This window comes from Sinohyriopsis cumingii, chromosome 1 (assembly GCF_028554795.1).
Source record: "Sinohyriopsis cumingii isolate HCF-2022 chromosome 1, ASM2855479v2, whole genome shotgun sequence".
In the NCBI taxonomy this organism is placed as follows: domain Eukaryota; kingdom Metazoa; phylum Mollusca; class Bivalvia; order Unionida; family Unionidae; genus Sinohyriopsis; species Sinohyriopsis cumingii.
The window spans coordinates 115,534,078-115,552,201 of NC_142961.1; the positions used below are offsets into that span (position 1 = coordinate 115,534,078).

General features: G+C 35.5%; 1 protein-coding gene across 1 annotated transcript in view; it reads left to right on the top strand.

Annotated features, from left to right (window-relative positions):
• Nucleotides 1-18,124, top strand: part of LOC149807705 (protein KRI1 homolog) — a 54,395-nt gene that overhangs the window by 25,582 nt on the left and 10,689 nt on the right. Inside the window, exons 10-16 of the mRNA XM_089969539.1 lie at nt 802-897; nt 2,426-2,596; nt 7,061-7,148; nt 8,642-8,754; nt 10,831-10,933; nt 11,411-11,541; nt 16,176-16,240. Of these exons, the coding sequence (XP_089825665.1) occupies nt 802-897; nt 2,426-2,596; nt 7,061-7,148; nt 8,642-8,754; nt 10,831-10,933; nt 11,411-11,541; nt 16,176-16,240 (767 nt within the window). The remainder of the gene's footprint in view (nt 1-801; nt 898-2,425; nt 2,597-7,060; nt 7,149-8,641; nt 8,755-10,830; nt 10,934-11,410; nt 11,542-16,175; nt 16,241-18,124) is intronic.

The following is an 18,124-nucleotide window of genomic DNA, read 5'->3' on the forward strand; positions in this document are numbered from 1 at the left end:
GATATGGCTGCCAAGGTTGCCATCTTGACAATTGTGTTACTGCCACCTCACTCACATAGCTTGTCAGGTTAATATATAACTTGACACAGCTTTATCCTGGCAAAGATTCCAGATTAAAAGCTACAGCTGTAGTAAGGATGATGTGAAATGGGTCACAAGAGACTATGCCAATAAGAAGGCTTGATAAAAGTTCTAAAAATGTGTATAATTAATATAATAGATGAAGTTTAAATTTGAAATAATTTGACAGGGCATTAAATCAGTGATATGCCTTTTAGACCACATACTTAGTTCTCAAACCTGTCTATGGCAGCCCTCAAACCTGTCAATGGCAGCCCTCAAACCTGTCTATGGCAGCCCTCATACCTGTCAGTGGCAGCTCTTAAACCTGTCTCTTGCAACCATAAGTGTGTATGTTACAGTGAGATAAAAATAATTTACGCTTATTGTGAATGATCTATATAAACAGGTAACTGCTATAGCAGATTTGACAAGACAGAACCTATTTGCTGGAACAAAAGTACAGACTTGTTTCATATTGTAGACAGATGGCAAAGATAGGCTGAATATAATACCATCATGTGATTACTAATTAACATATGACTTTGAAGTTTGCTGTGCTTTGATTGGATATAGGATAATCACATGATCACCGATGCATGTTAACATATTACCTTGAAGTTTGCTGTGTTTTGATTCGTTAAATTGACACTTGCTGACATGCTTAAAGTGTTGTAGCATCTTAATGTGCACATTCAGTTTTCATAAACATATTTTTTATCCTTTATTTTTTTCCTGCAGATAAAAAGCTTTCCCCGCAAAGTGGAGGATTCAGTACGCCAGAAAGACACAAAGAGGGCACACAAGAGACAAGAAACTAAAGACAGGAAAAAGATGGTAATATGACTGGATCAGATTTTATTACTAGCATCTTTTGACACAAGAAACGTTTTAATGAAACAGATTCAAGATGATGAGATTTTATTAAGGAAAACTTGTCAGAACACTGTGTAATGTGTGCAGTTGGTTGAAATTTACAGATTAGTGATTGATTCATAGTAACCAAATGGTCATCAGTTTTAATTTGCAAGATATATTTTCTTTCATTTATTTTTTTTTTGTTCTAAGGAACGATGTCATTTTGATGTATTGTGATCTCACTATTTTTGTGGGTTATCATTTCTTGTGTATTTCACTGTCACTATGAACCACATACTGAAAAACCAAGCAACAGTGATCCATCTGTGGAAACAAATGAACCACTTCCAGTCCATGAATACAAGTAGCAATGAAAATGTCATTTTAAACACAAAAATAATTGAAACAGCAGAAGTAAATATATTCATAGTTCTTGGTAATATTTGCTTGTATTCTCTAAAGTGGAATTATATATATACATTTTTTTAAATTTAACATAATTTGTCAGGATTTTACATGAAGCCCCTACATCACCCTATACAGTGGGATATGTTCACCTGCAAATTTGTCATTTGCCATGTATTTGGTGTTTTAGGTGAATAAAACAGTATAAGGCATTCTCAACTTTAAGGTCTTATTCACATATTTTACTTTTACTGGATGATTTTGTCTCAGAAATTCAAACAGTTAAAAGGAAGCTATTATAGTTTTGTATTGATTAAGGAAAATCGTAATGAAATGCCAAACACAATGTTTGACTGATTTTGTTTATATGCCATCACTGTGTTCTCTTGGATGATGGGCAGCAGTAGGCATGATTAGATGTGGAGCTTGCAAGATATGTTTTATCTAAGGAAAGAATCACCTAACTTGCAATACATGCAGTGGGTACCAGTTAGATCACATTATATGATACGGTATGTGAAATGCACTGTTGGTGACAGAACCATGTCAGGGCATTGAATTGATCTTTGAAATGCACTGAGGGAAAGAAAAGGGAGATTTTACTTTTTTCCATACAGTTTTATTTTTCTTCCTGGGTTGTGTTATCAGCATATCAGATAATGTGATTGTGGTAATCACGATATGCCTAACAGTTGAGCAAAAAAATGCTGACCTGTATTATTATTCAAGCCGTAAGATGTTGGTCCGATGCGAGATTCACCAGTTTAAACAAGTTAACCTCCCTTTGTGCTTGAGATAACTGGTTTTGTCAGGTAGTGGAAGGATCTGAACAAATCATGATTGGGTAAGCATATGAAAGAAACATATTTTATTCCAGAAATTGATATCTTGTCACAGATTCACACAGTTGTAGGTCTAATGTTCATAGTATACATATTATTAAAAAATCCCTGTACTTTTGATATGCCATTTTCAAATAATTTGAAGGGAGAATGTATTATGTTTGATTATATATTTGTATCCATTTTGTTTTTATTTAATACAAAATGAACACATATATAAAAACCAGCATGTTAAAAGCTGACTTAATGGACACATTTAGGAAAAGGAGCAGAAAAAAGAGGAACTGAAACAGCTGAAGAATCTGAAGCGACAAGAGATCATTGCAAAGATTGAGAAGCTGAAGGAAATTACAGGAAACCAGACCATTGGATTTAATGAAGATGATCTGGAAGATGATTTTGATCCCAAGAAACACGATGAAATGATGAAGGTAGGGACTTTTTTATTATTTCGGTGGGACAAAGAATTTGTGATGATTACGTTTGATTATCTCAAGATAAAATAAAAAGTTCAGGAACTTTATGCCCTACGAAAAAGAGGTACGGGCATATTTTATTAACCTTATCCATCCAATCATCTATCAGATTAAGCTTTCCATTTAGGTCCAGTTCTGATGCACTGTGTTCCATGAAAACAAAAATAAGACAAAAATGTTAAAGTGTATGGTCTCTTTCATCAATTGGTATTCAGATTAAGGTCAGATGACCGTTTTAACAAATGAATGTTTTTTATAGCAGAAATTTCAGTGCTGAAATGGCAAGGAAGTATATTAATGACTGGCGATGATCAAATATTCTATCCAAAACAAAACGTGTGGATTCAAAATCTTTATCAGGTGTTCATGATCAGCATTCCTCCATGATAAGTCACCTCATTAATTAAATTAAAAGACCCTCCATCTTCCCAGACTGACAGTGTGTATTCTTGCAATATAAATCCCAGGAGTAGATTTTTTCTTAAAAGCTTAACTTAGAAGACCCTCCATCTTCCCAGACTGTGTATTCTTGCAATATAAATCCCTGGAGTAGATTTTTCTTTAAATCTTAACTTAAAAGACCCTCCATCTTCCCAGAATGTGTATTCTTGCAATATAAATCCCTGGAGTAGATTTTTCTTAAAATCTTAACTTAAAAGACCCTCCATCTTCCCAGACTGTGTATTCTTGTAATATAAATCCCTGGAGTAGATTTTTCTTGAAAGCTTAACTTAAAAGACCCTCCATCTTCCCAGACTGTGTATTCTTGCAATATAAATCCCTGGAGTAGATTTTTCTTAAAATCTTAACTTAAAAGACTCTCCATCTTCCTAGACTGACTGTGTGTATTCTTGCAATATAAATCTCTGGAGTAGATTTTTCTTAAAATCTTAACTTAAAAGACCCTCCATCTTCCCAGACTGTGTATTCTTGCAATATAAATCCCTGGAGTAGATTTTTCTTAAAATCTTAACTTAAAAGACCCTCGATCTTCCTAGACTGTGTATTCTTGCAATATAAATCCCTAGAGTAGATTTTTCTTTAAAGTTTTATGAATTTACTTTTCACTACTTTAATTGTATTAAACAAATGCAACTAAAGCCTGTCTTGCTTTGATGTTTGCCCAGTTGCAGACATGATTTTTCTCCACTTTAAAGTGGAATTCTGCTTTTCTCCTGACTTGAGTCAGATTTTTCTTGATATAGTCCATTTTTTTTATCGTCTCCGATCCAGTTTTTTAAAAGCCGTCTGTCCGCTCCCATTCTGCAACAACTCTTGTAAATTAATTGTTCCATATATTAGTTAGCATGCAACTCTTGTAAAGAATATTCTGATTGGTGAAAGGTTTAAATTCATCCAATGAATCTTTGTATAATGGAAAATGATGGCAGTGGAAAGAAGAAGCATGCTTGCAAAACATAGTGTCCCAAGTTGTTGAGAGAGACCATGACACGAAAAGTTTAGATAATGCTTTAAAAAACATATGGAAATGGGAATGTTTGGAGCGAAAAGTTAACAGAAATTTTGTTGGTCAGTTTATAAGAAAACTGAATGCTAGAAGACTGGCATTTTGTGACCTCTGCAGTAAAGATCTGAATTACGGTAATCACAGTTGGAAGAGTTTGGCTCAGCACCTACAAAATAAGCTGCATACGGAAAAAATTGAGGCTCAGAAGGCATCTGGAAAAAGTGCAATTAATTACTCTAAGAAGAAAGATTTCTTGCATGAGAGAACAGAATGTAGTCCTCTGCCAGAATATGCGTACTGCATGTTGCCAAGCACCAGCTTGAAAGGAAAAAGGCTCTCATTGAGAAGGAAAAGAAACGATTGCACATTGAGCCATGAAAGTCAGTGGTGACAAAAAGGAAGGCTAAAGAGATCATTGCCAAAGCTGCAAAAAAAGCTCGACTGCAATATCAACAGGTTGTGTCCATTGGAGAAAAAGACAAGTGAATGTATGGGATTATTTGTATATAGTTGATATACATGGGTGTTTATTTTACAGATTTGTTATGAAAAGAGAGAAATATAATATAGTTGCTCCAAAAATTGAGAAATTACGTCATGAACACTGACATGCACATGAAATAACTTCAGCATCAGTAGTTTTGGAGAACAAGTTCATGTTACTATAAATATTGTGAAATTATTGAACTCTAAGTTGAACATTTTTGGCATTTTTTTTAGTTTTTCAAATGATCATTTTTGTTTATTTTATGATCGTAAGTTGTGCCAGGAGCAGTTTTTTATGAGTGTAAAATGCATTTTTGGACAGGGGCCTTCATCCCCCTAGACCCCCAGATTGAGGGTGCTGCCCCTCGAGACTCCATTGGGGGAGGACCCACAACCCACCCACCCTAACATTTTTTCGCTTTTTTTATGGAGGACCAAAGTCATGTCTGCAGTTTGTGTGACACAGCTTTAAATGACCACAAGAAAAATAATTGTTATGACATGGCATGGGGCCCCAGGTGGTTGAGTGATCTAAAGTATTCGCCTTTACCGATCACTACCATCTCACCTCTGTCCTTGTGGGCTCGATCAGTATGAGTATATGAGAAAGCTTCCAATAGCTTCCCGTGAGTTTTTTTTTCTTAGGTGGGTTTTTCATGGGTTCTTTCTCCACCAGTTATGCAGGTCACCATGCTGTATAGCTTATATTGTGCTGAGAAATGGCATTAAACCCAAAAACTATAACAACAACAGCATTATTACATGGCTTATGCAATATTTGAAAATAGCTAAGTGCACAAATCTCATCCTTTAGATCAGTGGCTACCATGGATTGCATCAGAATAGTGGCATTGTGTCACAAATCAAATTTTACTGGTAAACGTACAATCAGTTTTGTTCATGTTAATGCTTTCAGATCCTCTGTCTACATTATTACACAGATTTATACAATTTTATAAATGCTGTTTTTTCCCCTTTGCCAATGACGTTTGGTGTGGATATAGTTTCATCCATTTATTCCTTTGTTTTATTCTTTTGTGTATTTGCTTTTCCATTCATTTCATTGTTATGTCGTCAATATCTTGGGGAGAGTGACTCGGCCATGGCAAAATGTCTACTCTTGGGTGGCTTTTGTATTTCAGCTGTTCATTCATTACAACCTGAATATAATATACCATATTTCACCAGCACATGTGAAAACAAGTATGTGGATATGTCTTGATAAAATGTAATTCAAACATACAAAAACTAGGTCAGTGTGACTCAGTTATCACATGTAATGACTTGTATTTTCAGATCATTACACCCTCTATATCATAAACCCTAATTAAGACACAGAATGTAAAATGGTATCTAAGTACATCTCAACAGAAGTAATAAAAAATACAAAACTAGGTCAACGTGAACCAGTGTTCAGATGTAACTTTTGTATTTTCAGCTGTTCATTCATTACACCCATAAACGTTAATATTTTACATTCAGTCATGACAAATGGTATCTAACTGCATGTGAATGAAAGTAATTAAAAAGTACAATAAGTAGGCTATTCTGACCCAGTTTCTGCTTTCGTGACTTTTGTACATATTCTCAGAAATTGATTCATTATACCCTCATAACACCCATGGCAGTAAAGGTTGAACTTTCCATTCATTGTGCTGTTGATGAAGGATTTTGTGTCATACTTAAAGCTGTATATTGGCATACCTTGTATATTGGCATACCCTGTGTGTCAATCAGCCTTGCTGATTATCTGATGCATCATATTCAAAGCTAACGAAAAGCTATTTAGTATACTTCCAATTCAAGGTATACCAAGTTAGATTTTCCTGATTTATCTGCATCAACTCAACAAAAGAGGAAGTTAGAGAACACAATATCTTTTCAGGAAATGACAATTTATATGAATTATACCCTACTGTATATATCTGCTTGTAAGTCAAGTCATACTACATCAGATCTGGCCTCACATAATGTGCCAGCAGATCTCAGTCTATGCAGTTTGTTAGGAAGAAACATTAGGACTAACAACATAGACCCTGCCAACACCATGCATTATGTGGCAGCAGACCATCTTTTAAGTGTCTTTATACAGTACGTATTATGTTTTATTGGAATAGTTATGTTATAATCTCATGTTACTTATATGTAACCTTGTTTTAATTACATACACTGTATTTTCCTAGAGATGAGACGTTTATAAAATTAGAGCTTGGTTCTTAATCTTCTGGCTTCTTGAAATACGACAATGACTTGGACTGTCTCACGGGATGTATTCAATGGCTGTTGTGTTTGCTATTCAAGAAGAGAAGAATGGTTTTGAAACTCTAAGTGCTTTGATATTTAGCCACTTGTAAGGAAGTCTGAATGAATATTGAAAGATGGAACATTACATGTAAGTTATCACTCTCCGGGCTTTTGAACCATTACCATAGCTTCTTATAATGGCCTTTTTCTTACCCTGTCAGAGGTACTTCAACGAAGACTATTACGAGGTGGGAGCTGAAGAAGTTAAACCAGAAGTAGGGGATGATGAAGATGACGTTTTGCAGATAGGTATGTGATTCAGTATACTTCGTATTGATGATTCCGGGGTTTTTTTCACAATAAAGTTTGAGGATATCAGAGATTGTGGTTATGAACATATTTGATTCAGTGTTCTATATGCTTCTTTACATAATGTCGCAGACTGAATCAGCTGTCCCATTGCTTTACAATCAGGCTTGGAGATCTGGTCAAGATAAGCAAGTATTTGCTTTTTTTATGCACATTGACAAATAATGCATACAGAATTTCTTTAATGCAATCAGGTTTTGCAGAGTGCTTTTTATTTGAAGTATTTAGTCCAAAGTTCACACCATATTGCTCCAGTCATGTGACATAGCCAGGTTATTGAACACACCCAGAATAACTTATAAGTCAAGTCCAACCATGCAAACACCATATGCTATGATCTCCCTTCCCATAATATGCTGGATGATTAAGATCTGTGTTGTTTGTTCTACTGATTCCTCCTAGCAAACTGTGGAGACACAAACAAGCCATTATTGTATGCAATGACAGATCTAGGCCTCTTCAGTTTGCAGTTGGACTTATAAGTGAATATTTATGGTAATATTGGTCATTTAGCCATTTTTTCACAATTCTAGTTGGTGTAATTAATATCTTCATTAAAACTTAGTTTGGTAACACGTTTGTTTTTTGTATTGTTCATTAAATTTAAATACCTAAGTTAGTAAAAACCAGGGACTAAAAGATCCAATTATTAAATTCTTATCAAGATATCTTGAATACTATAATATCCTCCATCAGTCCATCCATTCAGCTATCATTTACCACATTTCCTAAACCGTCAGATGAAAATGTGATACATTGCAGTTATGCTGCCCCATGATAATTGTGTATAAGAGGGCTGCCATTTTTAGCTCTTGTGTTGTAGTCATTGTAAGGGGATCAGAGGTCAGATGTACAGTATTTTCAGTTACAATGCCATTTGCAACTGTTGTCTGACAGTATTTGATATCGGCATTCATTGTTATCTGCATTCATATCAGGAATATTCATTATGTATGCAAGAAATTTTGTAACTACCCTTGGGACACACTGTGTGGGGGGATGTAGGTGGGTACAGAGGGGGTGGAGGGGCATTTTGGCTTGGAATATGTGGTAAAAAGTGAGAGGATTTGCTTTAGTGGGTCTTCTTTTGTTTTGATGATTGATTAGAAAAGCATGTAATTTCACCCACTCAGTTCAGTCTCATTTCTGTGACTGTCAGACTTTTTAAAAAAAACATGTTTGGTTATGACTGAGGCAGAGAAATTTTTAAAAAGTATTTAGTAAATTTATTACTTTTAGCTTTTCTGTAATTTCTAAAATGCATAAATAACCACATGTGAAAGTCTTGAAAGTGTTATTTTGTTATTTGACAGTTATTGCTAGAATTTGTTTGAACACAGTCATTAACAGTTGTATCTTATCGATACAAATCTCACAACTCTATATCTGACCCCATAACCTACTTTTTCACCTGCATGTTTGTTTTCATGAAGAAAATTGGGACAACTGGCAAGGGCTGGCGGATGAAGTAGACAACAGTGAAGAAAAGAGAGGAGATTGGGAGGAAGGGGACACAGAACCACATATTGATGACCCTGACTTCATTGTAAGTTCACCTACATGGTATTTATTTAGTAGTACATTGCCTTGTTACATACTTACTTGGAAAATCAATGATATATTAATAAAGGAAAGCTTAAGTGTACCCAACCGTAATGGTGACTTACTACAAATATATACAGAACAAAGCAGAAGAACTGCATGTGCTCAGTTTCACCTGGACTGGATACTGACAGTAATATGTGAACTGATGGTGATACCTGATTACAGGTGAGTTGACTGGCACAAGTAAAGTTGCATCACTTTTCAGAGGCACATTAGCATTGTCCATGGTCACCTTTGACGTTTCCCATTTTGGTCCTATTTTATTTTTGGATTTTTTTTCTAGCCTTCCAGGCTTACCAGTACATAGATATCTCTTTCATGACTGCACTGCTGTGTTTTGGTGTTCCCACAAGTACTAATGTTTAGTGTATTTTATTTCATTTCGCTGCACCTGGCTTTCAAAAGTGTGTCGCAGTGACCTGTCAGTTTTGAGCTGTTACTTGTACAGTAATAATAGTTGATAAGTACATTATTTCCATGACTAATATTTTTATCTTTAAAAGTAGGTCTGAGTAACCTATTATTATAATTTTTTAGCTCTACTGGTCATAGAACAGAAGAGTTTATGGGATAGTCTGTATCTGTTGTCTTTCTGTTATCTTTAAAAGTAGGTCTGAGTAACCTATTATTATAATGTTTCTGTTAGCACAAGTTTCTTATTGCTACTCCTCCTGAACTACTTGGAGAATAGCTCTTAATATTTCTACACACATTCATCCCATGATCTAGTTGGTCGGAAATAAAAATGATGCAGATCAAACATCCAAAATGGCTGCCGTCTTGAAATCTTGTTATCACTACTCCTCCAGAATGGATAGTCGTATCAGCATGGGATTTTCACTAAAATACTTACGATGATGTCTGCTTGCTCCTAAATGAAGACAGTGTTGATCTGCTACCACAGCAGCCATCTTGAAAGTCCTGTTATTTCCACTCTTCCTGAATGGAGAATCGTATTGGCATAGGGTTGTCACCAGAATTCTTAAATAGTGTCTAGTTTGTCTAAAATGAAAATGATGCTGACCTTGCATCCAGTAAGGCTGCAGTAATGGCTAATTTTAAATTGTTATTACACAAGAATATCAGATATGGTTTCAACACTCAGTTTTAAAGAGGAAATTATCTTATCTTGAATTCCTGGGATTTTTTTGGGACAGTACAGCATCAGTCCCTTTCAAGGGTCTCTATTTTTTAATAGAGTAATCATTGATTATGTATGTTCATATTAATTGTAAACCAGATAATATTTTGTTAAGTCAGGATCATATTGCAAAATCACACAAATGAAAGCAAATATAAATATTCACAGTTTATATATATATATATATATATATATATATATATATATATATATATATATATATATATATATATATATATATAATTCACACATACTGTATATTACTCACACATTCAGCAGGGGTCCTGGGTCGCCGAGTTGTCTAAGGTACTCATACAGCTCACCTCTGACTGCATTGGTTCAAGTCTTGACTTGACCAAGATGGATATGTGAGAAAGCTTGACAGTAGCTTTTCATGAGTGGTTAGTTCTTCCCGACGGTGTCAAGGGCTCTTCCTTAACCAGATATTCTGACCAACATGTTTAGATTATCATATGCTGAAAAATTGCATTAAACCCTCAACAAGAAGAACAACACATTATATATACATATATATATATATACATACACACACACAGCAGGAGGTCGTGGGTTCGATCCCCGGTCAAGTCATCCCAAAGACTTACAAAAATACTACTAACAGCTGCCTTACTTAACACTCAGCATTAAGAGGTTAGTGTTAGGATAATATGACTGGTTGGGGCATCATGCTACAGGTCTGTGGTATGATGCCTCTGTGCTAGACATCACTATAAACTGTTACACTGCATACATCATAGCGATATGTCCGAAAAATTGTTAAAGCTACGTTAAAAATCCAACTCACACACACACACATATATATACACACGTGTATATATAATTCAGACATATTGTATATTTTATTCTTCTTGACAGATGGATGCTGATTATGATCCCACAAAGGTCCCTGAGAAGAAGAAACGGAAAAAGTCAAAGTTTGCTGAGGCAGTTGAAGCAAGCAAGCCAGTGTTTGATCCCAGTAAATAGAGAGAGTGGAAATTGTAACCCAGATTATTAGTATTTCTTTTCATGATGGAGTTTGCTTTATGGCTGCTTTGCAGACTTATCCGGTGCAAATCACATATTTTCAAGGAATTTTATCTAAAAGAAGTGTTCTTATTTGACATCAGGAAACTGCAGAATTTAGAAGTGACCAAATTAAAATAAGTTTACAGTACTTTTATATATGGATGATATATTTTGGCCCCAGTATAACCACTTCTGCTTTTGATTTTCATTTTGGATTAAATGTTGCATTTTTTTAAATTTTATGAATGAAAAGTATTTGAAATTGTAGACGCCATAGAACAATCATCTTATATTAGAATATATATATATATATATATATATATATATATATATATATATACACGCTACAGTGTATCTGGGTCAGTATTATTTGAAGCAGGATTTATTTTATATACATGGTAAGATATATTGCTGCAATCTCTTGTAGATGAGAAGACCTTCGAGGAGTACTTTGATGAATACTACAAGCTGGATTATGAGGACATCATTGGAGACATTCCTTGCAGATTCAAGTACAGGAAAGTCCAACCAAATGACTTTGGTCTTTCTGTAGATGAGGTACAGTACAGAATGCTCATGTGCATTTTGGATATGCATGTATTGCCTAGTACTTATATGCTTGTATTTTTAGTTCTGCTAGTTATAGACTTGAAGAATGTAGAATCCTCCTAAAGTGCTTGGAAGATTGCCACAAAACTTTTTTACCATGGTTCACACAGCCTTCCCTTGAATTTCACTGGTAGCCTTTAACAGTCCTCAGATTTAATCTGTACTTGAAAACTCTTTGAATTGTACAAATGGCCTTTAAAAGACCTTGATGCGAACTTCGCTGTGCATAAAGATCATGCTTGGAGGAGTTTAAAATGTTTGGTCTGAATAAAGAATAATGTACACCTGTTGTTGAAATGTGCCAAGTACTAGAATGCATTCGCATGGTTACCACTATATCTGCACTTTTGGATCTCATACATATCCAGTCACTCTCACTTTTTGTAGGCAGTCGAGTGATGTTCCAACAGGGTTCGCACGCTACCTTGAAAAGTACTTGAATTTCGACTCATCCTTGAAAAGTACTTGAAATTATTTTTACCTTGAAAAGTACTTGCAAATAAGTCCTTGAAAAATATAAAGTTAATCAACAAACAAATGTACAAAAGTTTCTTTTCATGCCATAATGCCATGTAATTGAAATAAAACTGTTGCTATTGGGTGGTTTACAACATGTGACCAATCAGATATTTATAATTGTGAGTGGACCTGATTATAGAGGACATTAAAAAGTGCACAAATCTTTTCCAATGATCATTCTTTGTCATCTATTTATTTTCTGTAGCAGCAGTACATCTTTGTACTTTAAATCATGGTGAATCAGCTGTTCAAACTCTTGAAATAAAAGATAATGGAATATATGCATAAAAATGGCCAAATTTAATCATGTTGTATATCCAAACTTCTGATTTTCAGCATATGGTCTAAAATTTGGAAGACTACTGGAAGTCCATTATTGACTTTTTCAGTGTCGTGACCAACCTTTTACGTGTAAACTACAGCCATGTCTGTTATCAGAAAGGCTGCTTTCTACACAATGTACTTAGATCTATGTGTAAATTTACCTGTAAAATTTTGATGAGCGATCACGTGACAGCAGATATAAAAAATATGAAGCAGCAACATGCTGCATATTTCGCAGCAGACAATTTTAAGATGCCACGTGAATACATCATATCATGCATCAAAGTTATTCCAGAAATCGATATTTTCTGCTTTGGACAACTTCAGGTACACATAAATTATGCAAATCACTATATACAAGGTCAGTCGATGTGTTTGCATGAAATGTGTCGGAGAGAGACAGTGTGCTCCAGCAATTTCTGTAAACTCTAATTGTTACTGTATTATTCAGGAGTTCATTTGTTTTTCTTAGAAATAAAGTGGTTATTCTCCTAAGATTTTGTTTTTTTTAATTCTATATTATAAAGTCTCAAGCCTTTTGCACAAGTATTAGGATGCCCCTTGTCAGAAATTACAACATTCTCACTAATCCTTCAAATGGCCTTTGATAAATATACCTAAAGTACACTGGGCATTGGGGTCCTTGGAAAAATTAAATCAAGTCCTTGAATTTTGTCACACCAAAGGTGTATGAACTCTGTCCAATTAGTTTAGGAAATAAAGATAAAAATTCTGACCTGATGGAAAAGACCAAGCAGTTTTCTGATTAACAATATGAATGTTCAGATCGGTAGAAGAAAATTTGTAAAAATTCTGAACTAATGGAAAAGGTCAGGCCACTTAATAATACAAACGGCCAACATGCATGATTAAGAATTGTTTTTGCTTTGTCATGCCTGGAAAGTGTTTGTTTTCAAGGAAGTGTTTGTCTCACTGCAGTTGAGTGAGAGAAGTTAAGGGCAATAGGTACAAGGCATACTGTGCATGTTGTCATAAAAATGTAGATGTTGGGAAAATGTGTCAAAGTGAACAAAAATTACATTTGAAAAGTAAGAAGCAAAAACACTTGTGAAATCTTTGGAATCACAAACCTTTGAAAATTTCTTCATTATGATAAAAATTATATAATTCAGTGCCAGTGGAAGTTGTCAGCTCAAAAATGCGATATTTTGTTGTATTGTTTGATGAGACTTTTAAACAAAAAGATGCAAATGGATTTCCATGTAAGGTACTGGTATGGAGACACTAAAAAGACTCTACTTTGGTTTCCAATTTCTGGGTCATGCAATCACAGAGGATACAATTGAACATTTTTGTATAGATATCACAGAGCTGTAAACTCAGACTAAGCTGATGTTACAAATACCTTGACCATGGATGACCCAAATGATTTTGAACATGGATTTTTGCAAAGTGAATATGGTAAAGTGAATAAAATGCATTCGAAAGACAAATGGAGACTCTGTTGTAATAATAATGAAGACTTACACATGCAACTTGTGACTCGGATATAATAATCATGAAGACTTGCACATGTAACTGGAGACTGATGTAATAATAATGAAGACTTGCACATGCAGCTTGTGACTTGGATGTAATAATAATGAAGACTTACACATGCAACTTGTGACTCGGATATAATAATCATGAAGACTTGCACATGTAGCTGGAGACTCAGTTGTAATAATAATGAAGACTTGCACATGCAACTTGTGACTCAGATATAATAATCATGAAGACTTGCACATGTAACTGGAGACTGATGTAATAATAATGAAGACTTGCACATGCAACTTGTGACTTGGATGTAATAATCATGAAGACTTACACATGTAACTGGAGACTGATGTGATAATAATGGAGACTTACATGTGCAGTCAGCAAAACATGTAAGTCTCCATTATTATGTGATTTTCACCAGAAAACTTCTTGTGATGTCAAGTTGTTTCTGAATGTAAATGATGCTGATCTGACATCCAGTAGGAACACCATGGTGGCCATTTTGAAAATCTTGTTATCACAACTCCAAAACTGTTGATAATATCAGTATCAGTATATCACTTTCACCAAGAGACTTCACATGATATCTAGTTGGTCCTAAATGCAAATGGTACAATTTTATATATTACCTTGTATTTCTACTATCCACCTGAATGGATTGTCATGTTGGCATAGAGTTTAACCAAAAGTCTTCTAATGATGTCTTGTTTCTCCTCGGTGAAAATTATGCCAGTCTTGCAGTCAGTGTGGCCACCACACTTTTTGCTCATGAATATTAGAAACGATTTTAGCACTCAGCAAGTAAAAAGAAGAAATGGTCTTGAATTTCTGGAAATCTGTTTAGGGCACTAGAGCATTAGTTCCTTCCGAGGATTTGTTTTTCTTGTTTATAATAAATGTGAGCTGTTGTAAAGTGATCCTGCTTTATAATATTATAATGTGGGGAGCCCTGAGTGGCTGAGTGGTCTGAAGCGCTCTCCGTTACGGATCACTGCCATCTCACCTCTGTCTGCGTGGGTTCGAGTCAAGGATTCGGCCAATGTGGGTATGTGAAAAAGCTTGCCAGTAGCTTCTCGAGGGTCGGTGGTTCTTCCCGGGGTTTTCCCATGTTCTTCCTCCACCATTAATACTGGCCACCATGCATAGTCTATCATGTGCTGAAAAATGGTGTTAAACCCCACAACAACAACAACAACAAGTGACCTGCATTAATAACAGGGAGCTTTGTGTCATATTTAGTTACATGTAATTACACTATATTTGGTTGTCATTCTCCGCAAACAAAAATTAGGTGGAATATTTTGAGTAACAATCACGAAAAAAAGCTAAAACAATTTAATATGATCCAAGACCAGCTCCACATTCTAAAGGGGCTATGGTTTACTGAGGGACTTTATAGAGAGGGGTCACTTTACTACCCCTGGTGTCATTGTCACTATCACTATGTGTACACTTAGAAAACTGTAGATTGACTCACATCACAGGAGGTTTAACTTTGTTATGGTTATTTTTATTTTTTATGGTCCCAAAGCTCAAGATAACTCAAGCCTAATTTATTTTCTGCATGACAGATTTTGTTTATAAAACCTGATGAAGATTGTTCAATTGATGCAAGCTGTATGATCAGTGATTACCACTGTGGAGATATTTTATTACCTTTGTCATGTGATGTGTACAAATTATTGGACAGATAAAGTTGGTAATAATGAAAAATGGTATTTGTGATTTACATGAAGTTATATTCACTTAAAGAGATTATAGATTAAAGGTCATATTTTGCTACGGTTAATTGTTGTTGCAAAAGTGCTTATGTCTTCAAAATATTCTTTGCCAAAGAATATTAGTACACATTAATTTTGAATTATTCTGGTCCAAAAATTGCCGGGGAAGCAGAGATTTTATGATGGAAAAAATCCAATACCCTTACATTGTTCATTTAAGAGATTTTATATTTGGAACTTTGCCTTCAGATTTCAAAAAGCATTGCAAGATGAAGAAACAAAAAGTGTGGAAAAAGTAGACATATATTCCTGTTTAAGGTGTTGCTTATTTTTTCCTGCATATAGGTTTAGTCACAAATTTAGTTTTTATTAAAGGCCTGTGAAGTGTTCATTTTAGTTTACTCAGACTGATATGATGTGCAAGCTGATACGTTTTGTTTGTAGATTTCACAGGAGTATTCGTATATTTCTTGTTTAGCATCAGTATTTGTATTCTCAGTTATTTTCTTTTTTATACAGATTTTTAAGTGTCGAGACAAAGAGCTGAATGCCTGGGTATCTCTAAAGAAAGCATGTCAATACAGGTTTGTGCATTTTTTTATGTTGCTAAGAAACTTAAGGGAATACATTAAGCACAGGCAGTTATGTCCTATATCAGCCTGTCCATACATGTATGCATGTATTGTTCCTATATCAGCCTGTCCATACGTGTATGCATGTATTCTCCCTGTATCAGACTGTCCATACATATATGCATACATTGTCCCTGTATCAGCCTGTCCATATATGTATACATGTATTGTTCCTATATCAGCCTGTCCATATGTGTATGCATGTATTGTCCCTGTATCAGACTGTCCATACATGTATGCATACATTGTCCCTGTATCAGCCTGTCCATATATGTATATGTGTATTGTTCCTATATCAGCCTGTCCATACGTGTATGCATGTATTGTCCCTGTATCAGACTGTCCATACATGTATGCATACATTGTCCCTGTATCAGCCTGTCCATACATATATACATGTATTGTTCCTATGTCCATACGTGTATGCATGTATTGTCCCTGTATCAGCCTGTCCATACATGTATGCATACATTGTCCCTGTATCAGCCTGTCCATACGTGTATGCATGTATTGTTCCTATATCAGACTGTCCATACATGTATGCATGTATTGTCCCTGTATCAGCCTGTCCATACATGTATGCATACATTGTCCCTGTATCAGCCTGTCCATATATGTATGCATGCATTGTCCCTATATCAGCCTGTCCGTACATGTATGCATACATTGTCCCTGTATCAGCCTGTCCATATATGTATATGTGTATTGTTCCTATATCAGCCTGTCCATACGTGTATGCATGTATTGTCCCTGTATCAGACTGTCCATACATGTATGCATACATTGTCCCTGTATCAGCCTGTCCATACATGTATACATGTATTGTTCCTATGTCCATACGTGTATGCATGTATTGTCCCTGTATCAGCCTGTCCATACATGTATGCATACATTGTCCCTGTATCAGCCTGTCCATACGTGTATGCATGTATTGTTCCTATATCAGACTGTCCATACATGTATGCATGTATTGTCCCTGTATCAGCCTGTCCATACATGTATGCATGCATTGTCCCTATATCAGCCTGTCCGTACATGTATGCATGCATTTTCCCAGTATCAGCCTGTCCATACTTGTATGCATACATTGTCCCTGTATCAGCCTGTCCACACATGTATGCATGCATTGTCCCTATATCAGCCTGTCTGTACATGTATGCATGCATTGTCCCAGTATCAGCCTGTCCATACTTGTATGCATACATTGTCCCTATATCATCCTGTCCATACATGTATGCATGCATTGTCCCTGTATCAGCCTGTCCATACATTTATGCATGCATTGTCCCTATATCATCCTGTCCATACTTGTATGCATACATTGTCCCTATATCATCCTGTCCATACATGTATGCGTGCATTGTCCCTGTATCAGCCTGTCCATACATTTATGCATACATTGTCCCTATATCAACCTGTCCATACTTGTATGCATGTATTGTCCCTGTATCAGCCTGTCCATACATTTATGCATACATTGTCCCTATATCATCCTGTCTATACTTGTATGCATGTATTGTCCCTGTATCAGCCTGTCCATACTTGTATGCATGTATTGTCCCTGTATCAGCCTGTCCATATATGTATGCATGCATTGTCCCGTATCAGCCTGTCCATATATGTATGCATGCATTGTCCCTGTATCAGCCTGTCCATACATTTATGCATGCATTGTCCCTTTATCAACCTGTCCATACTTGTATGCATGTATTGTCCCTGTATCAGCCTGTCCATACATTTATGCATACATTGTCCCTATATCATCCTGTCCATACTTGTATGCATGTATTGTCCCTGTATCAGCCTGTCCATGTATGCATGCATTGTCCCTATATC